We start from the raw sequence: 17,180 nt of genomic DNA on the forward strand, positions 1-17,180 counted from the left end.
ATAAAATTTGACTTAAAAAACATACTCTATATATATATATATACAAATTTAATATGATATATTATTAAAAATATTTTTTTAAAATATAATAATATCAAACATAATTTTAATATTTTTTATTAGTTAACAATTTAAATATAAGATATCTAATTTATTATTAAACTTAGTATAATATAATATATAATTAAAATTTAATCATTATAAAAAATTATTAAGGGAGATTAAAAATTTAAATTACAAAAAATTGAGTTGTTTTGTTTTATATAATTATAATATTATAATAATTAATTAAAAATATAAAAAATATTTTTATATTTTAAAAATTTTATAAAAAATGAAAAACAGACTAAGTCTGCGCGCCCTTGCATTCAGATTACGTTAAATTACATCCATGTTTGCAAAATTTTCTTTTATTTATGAAAGAAGAGAGCAGAAATGGGCTGCGTGCTCTGCTTCGCTCATCATGATTCATGCCTCAGCAGAAAATGATACTCTAATACGTGTAAAAATATTTTTAAAATAATATTTTTAAAATACAAGGTGTGTGTTGTAATTTTTAATAATCCGGCAATGGCTTTGCTTTATCTGACTCCTCCCATGTGGTGGTCACGCTGGGCCTGGCCCACCCCACACCTACTCTACTTTTCCACCTTTTCCTCTCTTTTTTTTAATTTTTTACGACCTCTCTTCGGTTTCCGGGAAAGCATTATAATCAATTCTCATTCACACCATCATCCAAACACTCCTTTATCTTACGTCATCGTCGTCATCCTCCTCCTCTTCTCCTACTTCCTTATCTTACGCATGCCCTGCGCATTTTAGATCCTACCGCGCACCTGCGCAGTCTCTCGTCCACGTGGTTTTATAATAACCATCCACGTCCTCACCCTCTGCTTTTGGTTTTTCTTTTTTTTTACGTACTTACTTTATCATCTCGGCTTCTTCAATCTCTCTCTCTCTCTACATTTCTAGGGTTTGGGTTTTTTTTTTTTTCTGTGTTGTTGTTAACTCGCTTATTGAGTCACCAAACCAAGATAATTGAATCAATCACTCATGGGGTCGATCCCCGATCCGGGCGAGTTAACTGAGTTGACTCAGCCGAATTTTGACGAGTTCCAGCGTCAAACCTCGTTAATGACCAGTTGTACACTCCTTTGGAAGGAGCTTTCTGATCACTTCACTTCTCTTGAACAGAACATCCTGAAGAAATCTGCTGCACTTAAGCACAAGATACAAACCCTAGACTCTGAAACGAAAGCTTCCTTGGATGTTCTGAAGAAGCGGGAGGTCACCATCGACGGCAGCGTCGAGATCGCTTTAGAAAAGCTGGAAGAACGCACTGAGGCTGCTTTGAGTAACTTGAATTCTCTCTTGCAACAGAAGGAATTCGACAACCCCGACGGTGAAGTCGACGACGGCGACGCATTGTTGATGATATTGAAGAATTACTGTCTTAAAATGGAGGCAAGAGAATTCTGGAAGTTTGTGACTACTAAAAAGAAAGAAATAGAGGAGATGAGAAATGTATTGCCGGTGGCGCTAACTGAATGTGTTGATCCCGCCAAATTTGTTATGGAAGCTATATCAGAGGTCTTTCCCGTGGACAAACGGAAAGATAAGAGTAGCAATGATCTGGGATGGGCTTGCGTGTTGGTGTTGGAGAGTTTGATACCGGTGATGGTCGACCCGGTGATAGGTAAGTCGAGGTTGTTGGTGACGCCTAGTGTGAAGGCGAAGGCCAAGGAGATCGCTGAGACTTGGAAGGTGAGCCTGGAGGAGAGAGGTGGGATTGAGAACGTAAAGACGCCTGACGTGCATACCTTTTTGCAGCATCTCGTTACGTTTGGGATTGTTAAGAAGGAGGATGTCAACTTGTATCGGAAGCTTGTGGTTGGCTCCGCCTGGCGGAAGCAGATGCCGAAACTTGCCATTTCGCTTGGTTTGGGTGATAAAATGCCCGGTATGTTTGTTGTATGCTATCTATTCAACTTCTCTTACTGAATGACTAAATATTTACGCTTAATTATTTAAAGTTTATTATTCTTATCTATCATACTCACCATGATTCCAGCTTATTTCTACCAGCTGCAAGATTTAAAGAGGGTAATATTGATATTAACATTCGGAATAGGCTGCACGCAAGGACGGCATATTGATTTTGAATATAATATTTTTATATTTTTAGTTTGTTGCTGGGTTGATTTGGCACTGTGTTTGTTTGTTTTTTTTTTTTTTCCGAAGTCGAAGAAGAGGACGATAGTGGTTATTTGTTAGTCCTAATGCGGTACTGCTTGTCCCTGGTTAGAATTTTTTGCCTGTCAGAAAGAATTTAGATCCTATGGCTAGCATAATCATGTTGCTTTCTGCTGTTGTACATGGACTTGTATTAAGATTTTTAATTTTATAACATATTCATGTCTTATATTTCAATCTAGAAGTACACTCAAATGATTCCAATACTTTTAAATGAATGAGCATGTGAATAAAAATTTTCCTATCTAATCGTAGTTTGGTAATTCCCATAACACGATGGTCTTTGTTATGTATTTATTTAGATGATCCGTTGTTCAGATTTGAAGGTGCTGTGATTTATCTTCTAAAGCTTTATTTGTTGCTTTTACTTAATATTTACAGAGATGATTGAAGAATTAATCAGTAGGGGACAGCAGCTTGATGCAGTACATTTCTCATATGAGGTTGGCCTCGTGGACAAGTTCCCCCCCGTTCCTCTACTTAAAGCATTTCTGAAGGATGCAAAGAAGGCTGCTGCATCTATTTTGGAGCATCCAAATAATGCTGGCCGAACTGGGGTATAAGATCTCTCTTTTCCTTTATTTAGTTCCTTTAACTGATTTGTTATTCAATTTTATGGAGTTGGATAATCTTCTCTTGACCGGATATTGGTCTCTAGTTACTACATGGGTAATCCTCATGCTGAATGCTTAGTTTATTCCTTCCCTTTTTGGTGGTTAAAAGTGTAGGAATAGCTTCAAAGTTTACATGGAATGCCTTTTAAGACAATATAAAAGCTTTGTTATGGTATTAAACAAGATCATGTATGGAGTTCTTTGGGGGGATTTTTGTCATATATTTGGATTAACAAGTATTCTAATGGCGGCTTAGAGATTCTTGCATGAGACTCAATTTAATGTTTTTATTCAGTCTCCAAGTTGTTACTGATGGCCTAAATAATGCATTCTCTAGTACTTTATTAATATGTTGTTAACAAGATAAACTGCCAATGTTTTCACCTATGTAGCTTCCTTGATTAGTTGAAGGGTGGAAGCTCTAGAAGGGGGTAACATTTGATACTTTTAGTTGTACTTCAAAAATGGGTGCCTATTCTTTCAACTAATTAATGTTTTCTTATCTGATTCAGCACCTTGCTGCACGCAAAGAACAGTCAGCTCTCCGGGCAGTCATTAAGTGCATTGAAGAGTACAAACTTGAAGCTGAGTTTCCTCCAGAAAATCTCAAGAAGCGTCTTGAGCAGCTGGAGAAGGCCAAGATCGAGAAGAAAAAGCCAGCTGCTGTACCTGCTACTAAGCGTACACGGGCTAGCAATGGTGGCCCAATGCCTCCTGCCAAGGCTGGTCGTTTGACAAATGCATATGTATCATCTTTCCCTACACCACCCACCTTTGTTAGGTCTCCTTCACATACTCAATACCCTGCCGGGGTCCCACCATATGCATCCCCACCTGCCGTGTATGGCACCAGGAGCCCACCAACCAATCCATATGCATACTCACCTGAAGCAGCCCCTCCTCTTGCTGGATCCTATCCAGGAGCTCCCATGAACTATCCTGCTTACGGGGGATATGGTGCCGGTTTGGCGCCAGCTTATCAGCAGGCTTACTACCGATAGACATGACTACTCTTTGAAGATGGTAACCACCGATATGATGACCCAAAATCTCGTTTGCTTTCTTAATGGTTTGTAATCACTAACCTTTTTAATGTTAGCAATGACTGTGTGTTAATTATAACTGTTATCCTGCTTATCACCATGTCACTGTAAGAAGTATTTCTAATGTTCATCAAACATTTAGTATTAGGTGATTGTGGAAAGTACATGATGGCATCATAACAATGTTAAGACTCAAGCATCACCAATGTAGTAGATTAGCTGTAGAAAGACTATTCTGTTTTGTGTTTATCTGCCTTATTTTTATATTTGCAAATTTGGGGGTTCAGCTTAGAAAAAATGCACATCCACTCCAACTTAAGCGTGTAGTAGGATATAATTTAATCAAAGTTGGATGGTATTTGAGTCCATTGGAAGGCCCTCTTCTTTCTTCTACCTTGACTTGATCATCAATTTTTAGGAACATTTGAGTCCAACTTTGCTTGATCACGCAGCATGTAAATGTCCAGCTTATTAGACAGGCTATTTGATTGGTTGCTATAAGAACTGTGGAGACATGAACAAAAATTCTTAATTTCCAGGGTCAGGTTGGGCCAAGATTACTGATATATATCATGTCTATGTCGGTGAGAGACCAGACGATAAATGTTAGTGGTGATTGATTCAATATTCATGCCTCTTTTGTTGATTGTATTATAATTTAGTGATGGAATTATATTTTGTTTTTGAACTTGGAAATCCCAAAATTGTCAGATTGTCTTGCAAGCGCTGACTCTTCGACTAGCGTGGTCTCCAGCGATATCTAGCTGGGTCACACGAGCCCTGATTTAGGAAGTTTCCTCATATTTCTTTAGTAGTTTAGTTTCTAGTTAAGCGGGAGAGCAACGAGTCCTTATTTCTGATTCCATGATACGCATTTACTTTCTAATTTACATCTTATTTCGGAAGAGGTATTGAGGATTTTATGAGGTTTTTGGAAAACTAATGGTTCAATGTGCAAAATATAATATTTATAATCTTACAGGGAGATTTGGCCATAAACTTGGCAGGATCATACTGCGTGTTGGGTAGAGATGGCAATTTGGTACATGAAATCAAGTTTTCAGTCTACCTCTTATTCGGAGAGAGGATTTTTCGATATAGAAAGAAAATTCGTTTATAGCCATAGTGGCATAAACAAGAATACTCATTCACAATCACAACCGAAGTTCTAAATCCACCACCAAAGCCATCTCGGTTATGTTCTGTCACCTTTGATGCTGACAAGAGACCAAAAGGATGCTTAACATAAGTGAGAGGTTTAAGAGGTGGTGTGGGTAATACATAGGGCAGTTGTGGTGAAGGTATTACAAATGAAAAATTAAGAAAAGAAAGTATTACAAAGAATAAATAAGAAAAAAGTGGAGAAAAGAAGAAAATAAATAAAGAAGATAAAAAGACTTTTTTTCATTTAAAAAAAAAAATTATAATTAAGATTTAAATTTAAATATAAAATTACATGAACTTCCTTCCATATAATGGTTTCCTTAAAGGAAATAGATGAAGGGTAAACAAATATATTTTTCAAACATAAGGAGTAGGAATTGTCCTTTCATTGAAGTTCGGGTAGGCCTCAATTATTTTGACGTCCGCGTTGAAACTTCCTCGAATTTGTGCTCTGTTTATGAAAATTTACTTCGAAAATGAGCCTCAAATTTTTGTTCAGCGCTAGTGATTTGATCTCTTCATATTTAACCTGACGATATTCTTGTTCGTTTCAGCGAATGTTTGTGTCATTTGAAACACTTGAAGTCTTGAACAAATTGATTTGTAGGTAGACATTTTCAGCCCTATTCATGCCGTACTTTCCACACAAACACTCAATTGAATGAGCCTTTATCAAGAAGCCAAGCACCAGATATTTTTACAGCTTTCATCTTTTTCCTTTCATGGGTCTTCGCATTTACGTGCCATCTTTTTAGTTGATGTTCAGCACGGACGGGGTTGAATTATTCGTTGCCCACCAACCGTTTGTTGTTTTGTTGCTATGGAACTTGTAATGTCTATTTAATCCGTTCTTATTAAGTTGTTATCATCGTACCACCCCCAACTGAAAATGACAATATTTTTCTTCCGAAGAAGCTTTGCTATCAAGTCACTTGTAACCAGTTCTCATTTCCTCACGAGGGTAACTAGTTTTTGCACAAAGGCTCCAAGAAATCTTCAGAAAGAAAATGGAAGCAAGACTACATCGACGCACTACTCTTCTGGGATTCAACTTTCACCGTTGTTCAGTGACAGGACATCCCATTTTGGTGGCTATGATATAGAGCTTGTGGACGATGATACTTGGAAGGTTTCAGCAGGTTTGGCACACGCGTGGCGTGGATTGGATGATGATATGAAAGCAAGATCTTCTGTGAACGCAATTAACGATGATTCAACATCTGTTGAGGATGACAATGATTTTGATGAGATTGATAATTTGAGAATTCGGGGTGATCTTTTTTACAAACTTGATAGGGATTCCAAAGAATTTGAAGAATATAGTTTTGATTTCCACAGAAGGAAATCTTCCAAGACAAGGGATAATAAAAAAGAAAGCGAAAAGAAGGAAACTTCAAAAGGAAAGAGTGATCTTAAAGAAAGAAAAACAAAGGAAGCTTCAAAAAGAGAGAATGATGTTGGTGCTAAGGAAAGCAAAAAGAAGATGAACCAACATCAAGATTATGCCTCCAGTGATAAAGAATTACTCAAGGGTTTTGTGATTAAAAGTAATATGGAGAGTTGTTATGGGGAGAAAAAGAAGGTTAGGACTCCGACTTTTAATCAGCTTACAGCTCCTTACCATGAGCCGTTCTGTCTGGATATTTACATATCAAAAGCCTCTGTTCGAGCTTGCATTATACATCGGGTTACTAGTAAAGTGGTTGCTGTGGCACATTCTATATCGAAGGATATGAAATTTGACCTGGGTTCAACTAGGAATGCAGCTGCTTGTGCTGCAGTGGGAGGTATTTTAGCTCAAAGGGCATTGGCAGATGACATTCATGACGTGGTTTACACGCCAAGAAAAGGGGAGAGGTTGGAAGGAAAGCTTCAGATTGTACTTCAGTCAATCATTGATAATGGTGTTAATGTGAAGGTGAAGCTCAAGCAGAAAAAGGCCAGGAAGGTTGCTTATCCGTCTGCTTTCTAGAAATATTTGCCGTCTGTTTTGCTGTTTGAAGTACATTATTCAAGATTACTCAGTAGAAAAAGCTACTTAGGCCGCTATTAAAGAGTGTTAGACAATAGGAACAGCCAAGAGATTTCAACACAATGTTCACTGATGGGAATTCCTCCTTAGAGAAAGGACTATCTACTCCCATTTGTTGTTGATATGGGCGCCATATTGTTGAAGCCTCACTAGCAATCATATATCTCTCTGTTATTTATCCACAAATTGTGTTATATTGAAGTGGAAACTTCAAATCGCACCTGCAAATTATTTTTCATATAAAGTTTTGCTCAGATTCTATTAGTGCCAGAGAGTATAGCACCATTGCTACCCTAATCCCTAATTCACAATATGCCATCCTTGAAATATGAATTATATGCAAGGCAATCAGTGAGCAGTAGAGCTATTATATATCGACTCAATTGTGCAAAAATATAAGTTAACTGAGTTTTGCCTAACTGGATTGGACGATAAATCAAGATAATTAAAATGTAAAAACGAGATAAATTCAAGATAAAAATCAACTCTATTAAACGTTCCCAGAACATTATAATCACAACACAAAGTGAAGAAAATTTGAGCTTCAGATTCAACATCTAACCCACTACAAATTTCAATCATTAGCAGTAGCAAGTTGCAGAGACAGCAGCTCATCTTCAGGAATGGTTTTAATAGTACAATCTGATCGGGGATAAGCGGCACATAACAGTGCATAGCCCCGCTCCACCACATCGTCACTAAGCATACCATCACTTTGATCAACGGAGCCACTGACAAGTTTAGCAGGGCAAGTCATGCACACTCCAAGCTTGCAGTCATGAGGCACATTCAAACCAGAGTCCAACGCCTTGGATAGAATGGTCTCATCAGGATCCACCTCTAGCTCTGTGGACTCACCCTCGTGCTCAATCACCACTTTGTAAGACCTCACAATGGTCGATTTTAATCTATATGTGTGAAAGCCTAAGCCTTTTCTGGGGCTAAAGTGAGAGGAAAGAAGGTTGGTGCTTTTTCTGGGGTGCTTTTGTTTTGGGAGAATGAAGGAAGGAGAGGGAGATAAATGAAGTGTTGCCATGGTTTTGTTTGGCCTGGAGAGACCGTCAGAGAGCTTTTTCTCCACTGCGTTGAACTTGGAACGGATAAGGTTATGCTGCTTATGTAATTTTGTTGGTTCAACTTCACAGCTGGATATATCATGTACTATTTTTCATTTTTTCACTTTTTCTCTTTTTAATATAAAAGTATAATTGAATTTGTTTTATCAATAAAAGATTTTCATATTAGTTTTGGATTGAGAATAAGGTCTTTTCCTTTTCTTTTTTTTTTAAATTGAAAGGAAGAATATTTCTTTATTTTAAAAATAATCATAATTGAGGAAAAACATAATAAAGAGAAAGATAATCCACTAATTTGCTGAAATTACTTTCAATATATTAATTATATTAAGAATTTTTTTTAAATGCATGTAGCAAAAAGATCTATAATATTATATTATGAGTTATTGGGTTTAAGCCTACTTATAATGAGTCGATTTGATTTGATTTGATTTAGTCGACTACCAATTGGTGTGAAATTTATTTGGTAGTTAAACTTTCGTTTAAAATCCAAACTGCATCTAACAGGAGAATTTTTCTCTTCTTATTATTTAGACACCAAACAAAAAGCACAAAGAGATCAGGTTTCCCAAAGGAAAACAGTACATAAGTAAATGGTGTTATGAAAACGACTAACATCAATATTTTGTGTCATGTTCAAATGGATTTCAATACCAACTTCAAACTGAGTATACAAATTATGTTTACTGTAATTTACAGAATTTAATTTGACATGTTTAATTGTTTCCATCATGGGCAGATATAATTTATTTAAATTTCTTTTATTATCTTTCTGCTTCCTGCTGGAAATTTGCCCTGATTAATTTGGCATAAGTTTTGGTGATTGTACATTTTTGCAGTAAAATTGACACCCAATTGAATCCATTCAATTCTTCTTGGTATGAGACTGTAGTATAAATCCCCTTCAGTATACAGCAGCTGAGCAGAACCCACGCCTTTTGCTAATTTAGCCTATAAGTCTATTGTAACATCGTAGAGTTCACGAAGTTGCCAGGAAGATTGCAAAGAGACGCGAGAATGCTGGAAAACTTACTGTTGTAAGTTGAATCAATTTCCTTAGCAGATTCAAATATGTATGTGATTAAGAAAATGAAAGCAGCTTCGAGAAAAACTACGATTTCGCCTTTGCTTTTGGTTAACTTTTTGATACATTTCTGTCTCATAGTCACAGCTTTAGAATGGACTTGTGATTTCCTGATGCAGGTAATTTTTCCTAGCTTTGGAGGCAGGTATCTGTCTTCTGTTCTGGGCTATTTGAATCCGCGAGAAAGGAGGCAGAAAAGATGAAATTCGAGCCCGGATTTGCTATTGTCGCCAATTGGTCTCTTTAGTAGAGAAGAACATGATTCTAAGACAACAGTGATGATGGTTTTAATTTAGCATTTTGGTCTCCTCCTCAAAATAACATGAATTGTAGCTATTTTTGGTGCATGCTGTTCATTCTACAGCCTGATTGTCTATATAAAATTTACCAAAAACACATAAATATGAATGAAAGAGTTGGTGTTTGATCGTTTTCCGAATGAAAGAGGGCATCTTTTTGTCGATTTTGCAAATTTAGCTTACTTATTAAGAAAAAGTATTTGGACAATTCAAGCATTCGACTCACCAGCCTTACAGGTTCTTGGCCATTATCCAAGGAAATCCTGAACGCCTCTACCAGCGAAAACCCGGTCAGACAATTCAGCCAAAACGAAGTTCACAGTGAGTAAAACGACACTTGACCCTGCAATTACTCCCAGCACCACACCTGTCGTCCCCAATACTTTACCAAACGCCGGCCACTCTATCTCCCTAATCTCCTCAGCAACTCCATTCAACAAATCTCCCTCCTTCTCCTCCTTCCTCTCCTGCAAAACTTTCTTTATCTCCGATCCCAACTCGCTCAACTCCACACTCGACTCACCAGCACTCTTAACCGTTTCAGTTTCCGCGTCACTGGATGCCTCTGATTTCTTAGTGCTTTCTTGGCTTTCTTCGATGGCTTTAACAACGACGGACCCTTTCTTTCTGAATGCTCTGATGTTTGTGGCTTTAGGGAGGAAAGATATTGGGTGAGTGAAATGTGGCCGTTGCGGTCTGACGGAGGTTTTTGAGGGGATATATGCCACCGGGAATTGCAGGGAAACTGCCATGTTCGTTTCTTTTAGGTATTTGAATGTGAATTAGGATAGCGTCGGAACGGCAGAGGTTTTAGCCTTTAGGATGGAAGCTGTAGCTGATGTTTCAATCTGCCTGGCAGGCAGAGTAGATAGATAGAGCTAACAGTTTGACAAGGCTGAGCCCAAATTTTTAGTAGACCCACTATCAAAGCTGATATGAAAATTGCCCAGATTAGGATGGGCTTTTACAGCCCAATATAAAGTGTATTCGCCAAGTTTCAAATCCAAACCCTCTCAAATTACAATTTTGAGATTTTACACTTTGACCTGTCAAACAATCTCGGGAAGGTAATTGGGTTTTTTTTTTTTTAATTTTAAAATGGTCAAATTGTATGTTTCCTCAAATGGTACGTTGTCACGTCAATTTTACTTTTGCCATATAAGAGATCTAGCCTTACTAGAGTCATGGGTTATGATTTGATGCTGGACTACAAACTCCCGAGTGATTTCTGGAAGCAAATTGTAAACACGAGTTTTATAAAATTCACATTCATTTCTGTCAAGAAATTCCGAATACAAATCCCTTGAATCACGTTTAACGTCAATTAGATTAAAGAATGGATGAAAGCAGTTGAGAAACAGATTAAAAAAATGAGCGTGCATTGTTCATTAATTTGTCTCTTTACAACTCTTAATTTTGTCTTAACTCTTGATTGGCATCGCAAGCGATACAAGCCAAATTCAAATATTGTCTCTTTTCTTTCTCCCTTGTACTTTTATCTTTTCACTGTAGTTTAATTTAGTTTCATTAAGTGTGGTTGTAATTTTTCATGCATCCATGTCTGCAAGCTGCTGCAAGTGGCGGGTTTTGATGGGGCCAAAATTAGTTTGGAGTTGATTGAGATGAACGTACCCATAATCTGACAGACCGTTTTCTTTGGCCACATGTTATGCATCTTCATTTCTCCAATGTTATCTCCATTATTGTTTCTCAATTATTTCCTATTGGGATTCATTCTAATTAATCTGACCACAGACAAAACGTTCTTCTGATTTCAGCTGTGATTGTTTATTCAGCTTTTTCAAGGAAAGCTATAATTAATAAATCAATTAAGAAGATTTCTCGCTAGAATGAATGTGAAAATTCGGTGATGAAATTTCAAAATAGTCAGTAAGATCACACCCACCAACTCTTCCACTGTTGAAGATGCACATGTTTACTTTGGTAAAACTAATACCAGATGCTTGTTTTTCATCAAGATTTTGATTAAACCATCTTCTTGACTAAACATTTTCTCATTTTATTTTTTATAATTTCCCTCCAGAGAGAAAAGTAGAAGCATTATATATAGGCATGCATGCACAAGGATTTAATTTCGAGGTGAAAATATCAGCTTTAGGGTCCAAATTGGTGTCCTTTATGAAAAGCAGAAGATCACTGCCAAGATTCTTTATATGCGTGGTTATATATCAGGCCCTACTTGTTTGTCAATTCTGTGTTGCATTTGGCTTGTTTAATTTACACTTAATTAATTTTCTTCTTGGCTTCATTGATTGAGGATTTTTCACTGGGGACAAATGGTCTGGTGTTAACCTTACCTAAACCAACTAACTTAAGAAAATAAATTTATCGAAAGCATTATGTTCATTTTTTTTGTGCACTAGTTAACATCTATCTCTCTTTGGATTCTTTTTGTTTGTCTCCCTTTTTAATTTTCATGTATAAAAATATGAAAAGAGGAAGCCAACCTCCCTTTTGGGCGATTATCTTAATACTAATTCCATCACTTGCTCCCGTCCACGCAAATTTGGGATTTTCAATGCCCTATATTTTGCTCATTGTTTCGAGGTCACTGTTAAAAGTTTACACTACAATCCAAACCGTTGCACGTTAGGCTCAAAGGGCTTTCTCCATATATATATATATATATATCTTTCAAGTAAAGACATTAATTCATGAACGTATTGATTTGCATTGGTAAATATGCAAAATGTTTATATATATTTCACCTCAGGAATCCAGTGACGACCTTGGTTTGATACTTTGACTGAAGGCTGCACTTTTTATTTACTTTTTCTCACCAATAATTCACCTTTTATTGCTGCAGGTGCATTCCTTTATATCATATATGTTCATCTTTTAAGAATTTATGGAGCCTGTAATGGGGTTTTGACATGGTTATGTAGCTTCTTAATCTCCCCCAAGTTTCTATTCTTGCATACCCAGTGATTCTTTGTAAATACGTGCTTCATATGCAAACTTTCTCTAAGATTATACATAGCTTGTAGGATCACTATAAGTAACTAAGTAAAGTTCATAATAATAGCGACAATAACGTGCAAAAACAGCTCCACATGCAATATGCATAGCTCTTTTTTGGCATTAATGTACAGTCCCCAAAACTAACTAGGCTCGTGAATATGTTTCCTTTCATCCTCGACATGTTGGCACCCAAGTTTCTGCAAGGTCCACACCAAGTATTCAAGGACAATTATTTAATAACTAAAACGAAAGTTGCTTCACATGAAAAAAAAAAAAAAATCTTCCAATCAAACAAGGAACACAAAACAAGAAAACACATGCATTTTTTTTTTACCATTAACACACTTTACATTAATAGCTTACAAGATCGAATATGCATTGACATTAACATCCCACGCTTTCCTTGGTTTTCTGATCATCGATTACATTAATTTTTTCACAAAATGCTACAGCACAACCGGAGAGATGGAAGAGAGATTATAAAGGAAGAAACAACTGTGAAGTAATGTTTCTTTTTGTTTTCATCACTAGGTAAAAAGTTAACTGCATTAGTGTTAATTAATTACCGAATCTGAGGATGACAAAAGGGAAATGAGAATGTCAGCGAAAGCGCTGATGATGAACTTGTGGGTGTGCTTTGGATTTAATGTAAGATAACAAAGGAGCAACTCGTGCAAGTAATCCCAGTTACTTCTGACGTCTTTTAGGTTTCTGGCTTCAATCATTTCTTGCATTGAAGACCGAAAATCTCTGTAAGGATCCGGGGAGTATTTCTTCACAGCAACCCCGCCTCCTTTGAGTGGCGCTTCTTGACACTCAGGTCTGCTGCTGTCTGGTGACTCGAAAATAGAGTTGGATCGCCCTGGAGACGAGACAAACAAGCGTTGAGAGGCGAAAATGGTGGCGAAATCCGGCGCTGAGGTTTCTTCAGAATCAGAATCCGAGGAACTGGAGCAAGAGAAGTAGTCATCTGTTGAAGGGCCGAGAGATTTTGAAGTTGAAAGCTCCGATGAAGACAAATCATAGAGAGAGTTAAAGTTTTTGAAAAGAAGAGAAGTTGCAGTGGGACTAGTAGTGGATGATGAATGATTTTGATCTTGTTTTGAAGCCGCTGGAGGAGATGGGTCAACGGTAGGCAGGCATTTGAGTCCTGCGAAACAAAGGTTGAAGTTCTTCCAAAACATGTTAGACATTTCTGAGAGAGAGAAAGACAGTGAAGCTGATAGGAATTGTATCTAACAATAATGTCCGCTGTTTTGACCCTATATTTGAGCAGGAGAAACAGAAAGAGAGTAATTCATTTTGTGCAATGGCTTGTGAAAATGTGTATTATCTATTGCAATAAAGAGAGAGATTTGCTTTTATATATACATATATTGTTCGACTGATTTTATTTTATGCAATTTAATTGGATATATAGATAATATATATTTTTTAATTTAAAATTATGTAATCATATTTATTATTTAAATATTCAATTAGATATTTAAAACCGTGCGTGTTTTTTAGGAAAATATAAATGATATATTATTATATGATTGAGTGTTTTTATTTTTAATTTAAAATTAAATGATATATTATCTGAATATTTAATTGGGTATTCGAATCTGAATTCATATAGTTTTATTGTTTTAACTTAAAACTGAAGTTTTGCCATGGATGGAGAAAGGTACATGAATTTTATGTGTGAAATGGTTGTGCATGCAATTGCTTACTTGAGAGAATTAACTACTAACTGTTGTTACCTTTTGTACAAATGAGGAAATTAAACACCATGTGTTAAATATTTAGTGACAAGAACAATCCAACGTTTCCATGTTTTTCTCTTTTATTACGTGTGTCCATAACAGAGATTGCTGCACAATCATCGCCTTTCTGACTTACAATTTAGTACATATTTATAATTAAATAAGGCCAAAGGACTGTTTTCCACCTAAGTTTTGATTTGTTTTCAAAGTCATAAGCATATAGTTTGAAAATTTTAAAGTCTCATTTATAAGCCGATTAAAATTAAAAATTTCTGTTAAAAATAGAAGTTAAATCATCATTTTTTTAATAATATTAAAAAATATAAAATGTATTATATTTTTTCTTTAAATTTTCAAAACTAACAATTTCACCATTACTTAAAATTTTCTAACTTTGAAAAATCACATGTCTATCTCCCAAACCTAAGGTTTTTTTCTTTTTTTTTTCTTGCCACCATCTTTGACACTAACGATCTCCTCTCTTCATCTTAAAAAGTTGGCCAATGTCTCCCCTCTTTAGATTTTTTTTGTTAGAGACGAAGAGATCTGGAGAAGAGAGTTCTTCGTGCCTCATTATGTGCCAATCAATGTTTAAGGGTGGAGAGGAGAGGTCACTAGAGTCAAAGATGGTGGTCAAAGAGATGAAAAAAAAAACCTTAGGTTTAGGGGGTAATTGTGACTTTTTAAAGTTAAAAAACCTTAGACAGAGATGAAATTGTTAGTTTTTAAAACTTATGAGAGAAAATTAATAAATTTTATATTTTTTTAATATTATTAGTAAAATAACAATTTTACTTTTATCTCTAACAAAAAATTTTAACAGTAATTCATTCATGGATGAGATTTTAGATTTTTTAAACCCTATAGATATAACTTTGAGAATGTATCAAAATTTTGGGGGGAATAAGTTCTTTGGCCATTAAATAAACAACATTATTATCTTTATGATCCTGCCCTTTAACAATCATCTCTGAAACTAAAAAGTGAGCCCTTTTCGTGTATTTATCTGAACATTTGCTAACACAAAAAACCTGTTAAACGACCTTCAGCTGGGATCTATGATTGTTTTTTGTATTTTATTTGTTGATGCATGCACCACTTTTTTATTATTCTTGTGATTAATTATTAAATATTTAATTTCAATTCAATATTCTTTTGTTGTATCTTACTAGAACTTTGGCCCTCTTCGTCTAATCATGTCGACGAAAATGCATGCACACTGGCGTTTCCTGGATTTCATTGTTCTTTAAGAATTAAACTGATCACCCTAAATTAATAAGTAAAATCTGGTGGGTGAAATCCCAAAGAACCCTTAATCATATTGATGAAAATGCATGCACATTGGAAAACTGTCCAATCATTTCAATGAAAATGCATGCACACTGAGCTTTTCAGGCTTTCATGGCTCTTTGAAAGTTAAATTGATTTTATTAAATAAGTATAAAATCTTGTATTTTTATAGTCTTTTTATAATCGAATTGATCATATTAAATAAGTAAAATCTCAAATAAATTTCAAAATTCTATTACTTATTTGAAATTGAATTGATCACACCAAATAAGTAAAACCATTACTTCAGATAAATAAAGATTTAATTTTAATTTAATCCCAATGAGTTTCGAACCAAAATCTTCTCACTAGGAAATAAAATTTCTTATCGGCTACCACTCAAATTTCCTCGTAGGCAAACGAAGTTTAATTTTGTGTTTCCTTCAACTTTGACCTAGGCTGTAACATGTACCTCCATTACAGTGTCAGAAAGCAAAACGCTCCTTGGAATGGCTTTCGAGTCATGGTGGAATTTCCTTTGTCATCTCAAATATATAAACTACTCATGGCTGCAGAAATTTGAAGGAATTGGACCCACTACCGTATTTAAACAATAGAATGAGATAGCATCATGAGGCTCCATACATTTTCATGCAAAAGACTGATATTATCAGAACTCCATGTTGCATTCTGAAACTGGTGCCTTACATGAAAGTAACTTTGTTTTATTGCATGCCCAGAAAAAAAGTTCTGTAAAAGGAACAAGCGTATTATCTTTATAATATTGTTGGAGAAAGACAAATATGATAAAGAAAGAAACTATTTGCTTTAAGTGAGTAGGTGGTGGGTTTCAGGATTTCCCTGTAGGGAATTTATGCAAGTTTGTTCACATATAATTGTTCATCAATTTGAAGTAAGCAGAGATATCAGACAGACATTCACGAGGGAGCATGTCTAGTCATCTTCTCTTCTATTTCTATATCTATATCTCTCCTGATAAATTATTGGCATTTTCAAGTATGTGAAAGGTGGTAGATAGCTAGCTCTTCTCTCAATGTATCTTGGTGTTTTACTTTGAGTCATGAAAGTATATATGTCTTTTCTGGAAACACAGTTGTGGGTCAGATTTATTATTGGATTTGGGATACTTTGTAGGTCCATTATGTTGAATACATTATTTACTAAAGGAAAAAAAAAAAAAAAAACCCATTTCGACCCATTGCTTCATAATCTGATACTGATAGGCTGATAGCCCGCTGTATCCTTCTAATTATGTTTTTTAGGACCAGACCCAAAAAAATTAGATTTCAAACCAAAAATTTGGGCATCAGACGAACTTAGATAAAACGATTCGTCTATTAAATTATCAAACTCAAGCTCTTTTTAAGTCCAAAGCTCGAAAGTTCATTTGGAAGGGTGCATTTATTAAGTTTTCAATTCGGTTAAAAAACTATAAAGGTATTTCTACAAGTTTTTAAGGTTATGGAAAGGGTCTGAAAGAGCCCAAACAAATTTGGAGCCCAAATAATTTTTATGAACTGGGTGTGAACAAAAAAATTTTAAACCCAAACCCAGAATTTTTATAGGCCCAGACTTCAACAGGCCAAACCTGATTT

At 35.6% G+C, this 17,180-nt stretch overlaps 5 protein-coding genes across 5 annotated transcripts; 2 read left to right on the top strand and 3 right to left on the bottom strand.

Moving 5' to 3' along the window:
* Positions 1–939: 939 nt before the first annotated feature.
* On the top strand, positions 940–4,159 carry LOC123221255 (FRIGIDA-like protein 4a). Its single transcript, XM_044644046.1, has 3 exons — positions 940–1,960; positions 2,635–2,810; positions 3,380–4,159. The coding sequence occupies exons 1-3, from the start codon at positions 1,054–1,056 to the stop codon at positions 3,866–3,868; spliced, it is 1,572 nt and encodes a 523-aa protein (XP_044499981.1). The 5' UTR covers positions 940–1,053; the 3' UTR covers positions 3,869–4,159.
* Positions 4,160–4,534: 375 nt separating this feature from the next.
* Positions 4,535–7,370, top strand: LOC123221256. Its single transcript, XM_044644047.1, has one exon. It carries the CDS (start codon positions 5,964–5,966, stop codon positions 7,044–7,046), a length of 1,083 nt encoding a protein of 360 aa, XP_044499982.1. The 5' UTR covers positions 4,535–5,963; the 3' UTR covers positions 7,047–7,370.
* A 204-nt stretch (positions 7,371–7,574) lies between these two features.
* On the bottom strand, positions 7,575–8,237 carry LOC123221260 (ferredoxin C 1, chloroplastic). The gene has a single exon (XM_044644050.1). The coding sequence runs from the start codon at positions 8,140–8,142 to the stop codon at positions 7,681–7,683; it is 462 nt and encodes a 153-aa protein (XP_044499985.1). The 5' UTR covers positions 8,143–8,237; the 3' UTR covers positions 7,575–7,680.
* Positions 8,238–9,719: 1,482 nt separating this feature from the next.
* LOC123221259 (preprotein translocase subunit SECE1) lies at positions 9,720–10,427 on the bottom strand. The gene has a single exon (XM_044644049.1). It carries the CDS (start codon positions 10,315–10,317, stop codon positions 9,814–9,816), a length of 504 nt encoding a protein of 167 aa, XP_044499984.1. The 5' UTR covers positions 10,318–10,427; the 3' UTR covers positions 9,720–9,813.
* Positions 10,428–12,514: 2,087 nt separating this feature from the next.
* On the bottom strand, positions 12,515–13,895 carry LOC123221257 (transcription repressor OFP12-like). The gene is made up of 2 exons (XM_044644048.1): positions 13,114–13,895; positions 12,515–12,744 (listed from the first exon to the last, which is right to left on the bottom strand). Exons 1-2 carry the CDS (start codon positions 13,738–13,740, stop codon positions 12,688–12,690), a joined length of 684 nt encoding a protein of 227 aa, XP_044499983.1. The 5' UTR covers positions 13,741–13,895; the 3' UTR covers positions 12,515–12,687.
* Between the last annotated feature and the right edge of the window lie 3,285 nt (positions 13,896–17,180).

The sequence above is a fragment of the Mangifera indica genome, chromosome 7 (genome assembly GCF_011075055.1).
Source record: "Mangifera indica cultivar Alphonso chromosome 7, CATAS_Mindica_2.1, whole genome shotgun sequence".
NCBI lineage: Eukaryota > Viridiplantae > Streptophyta > Magnoliopsida > Sapindales > Anacardiaceae > Mangifera > Mangifera indica.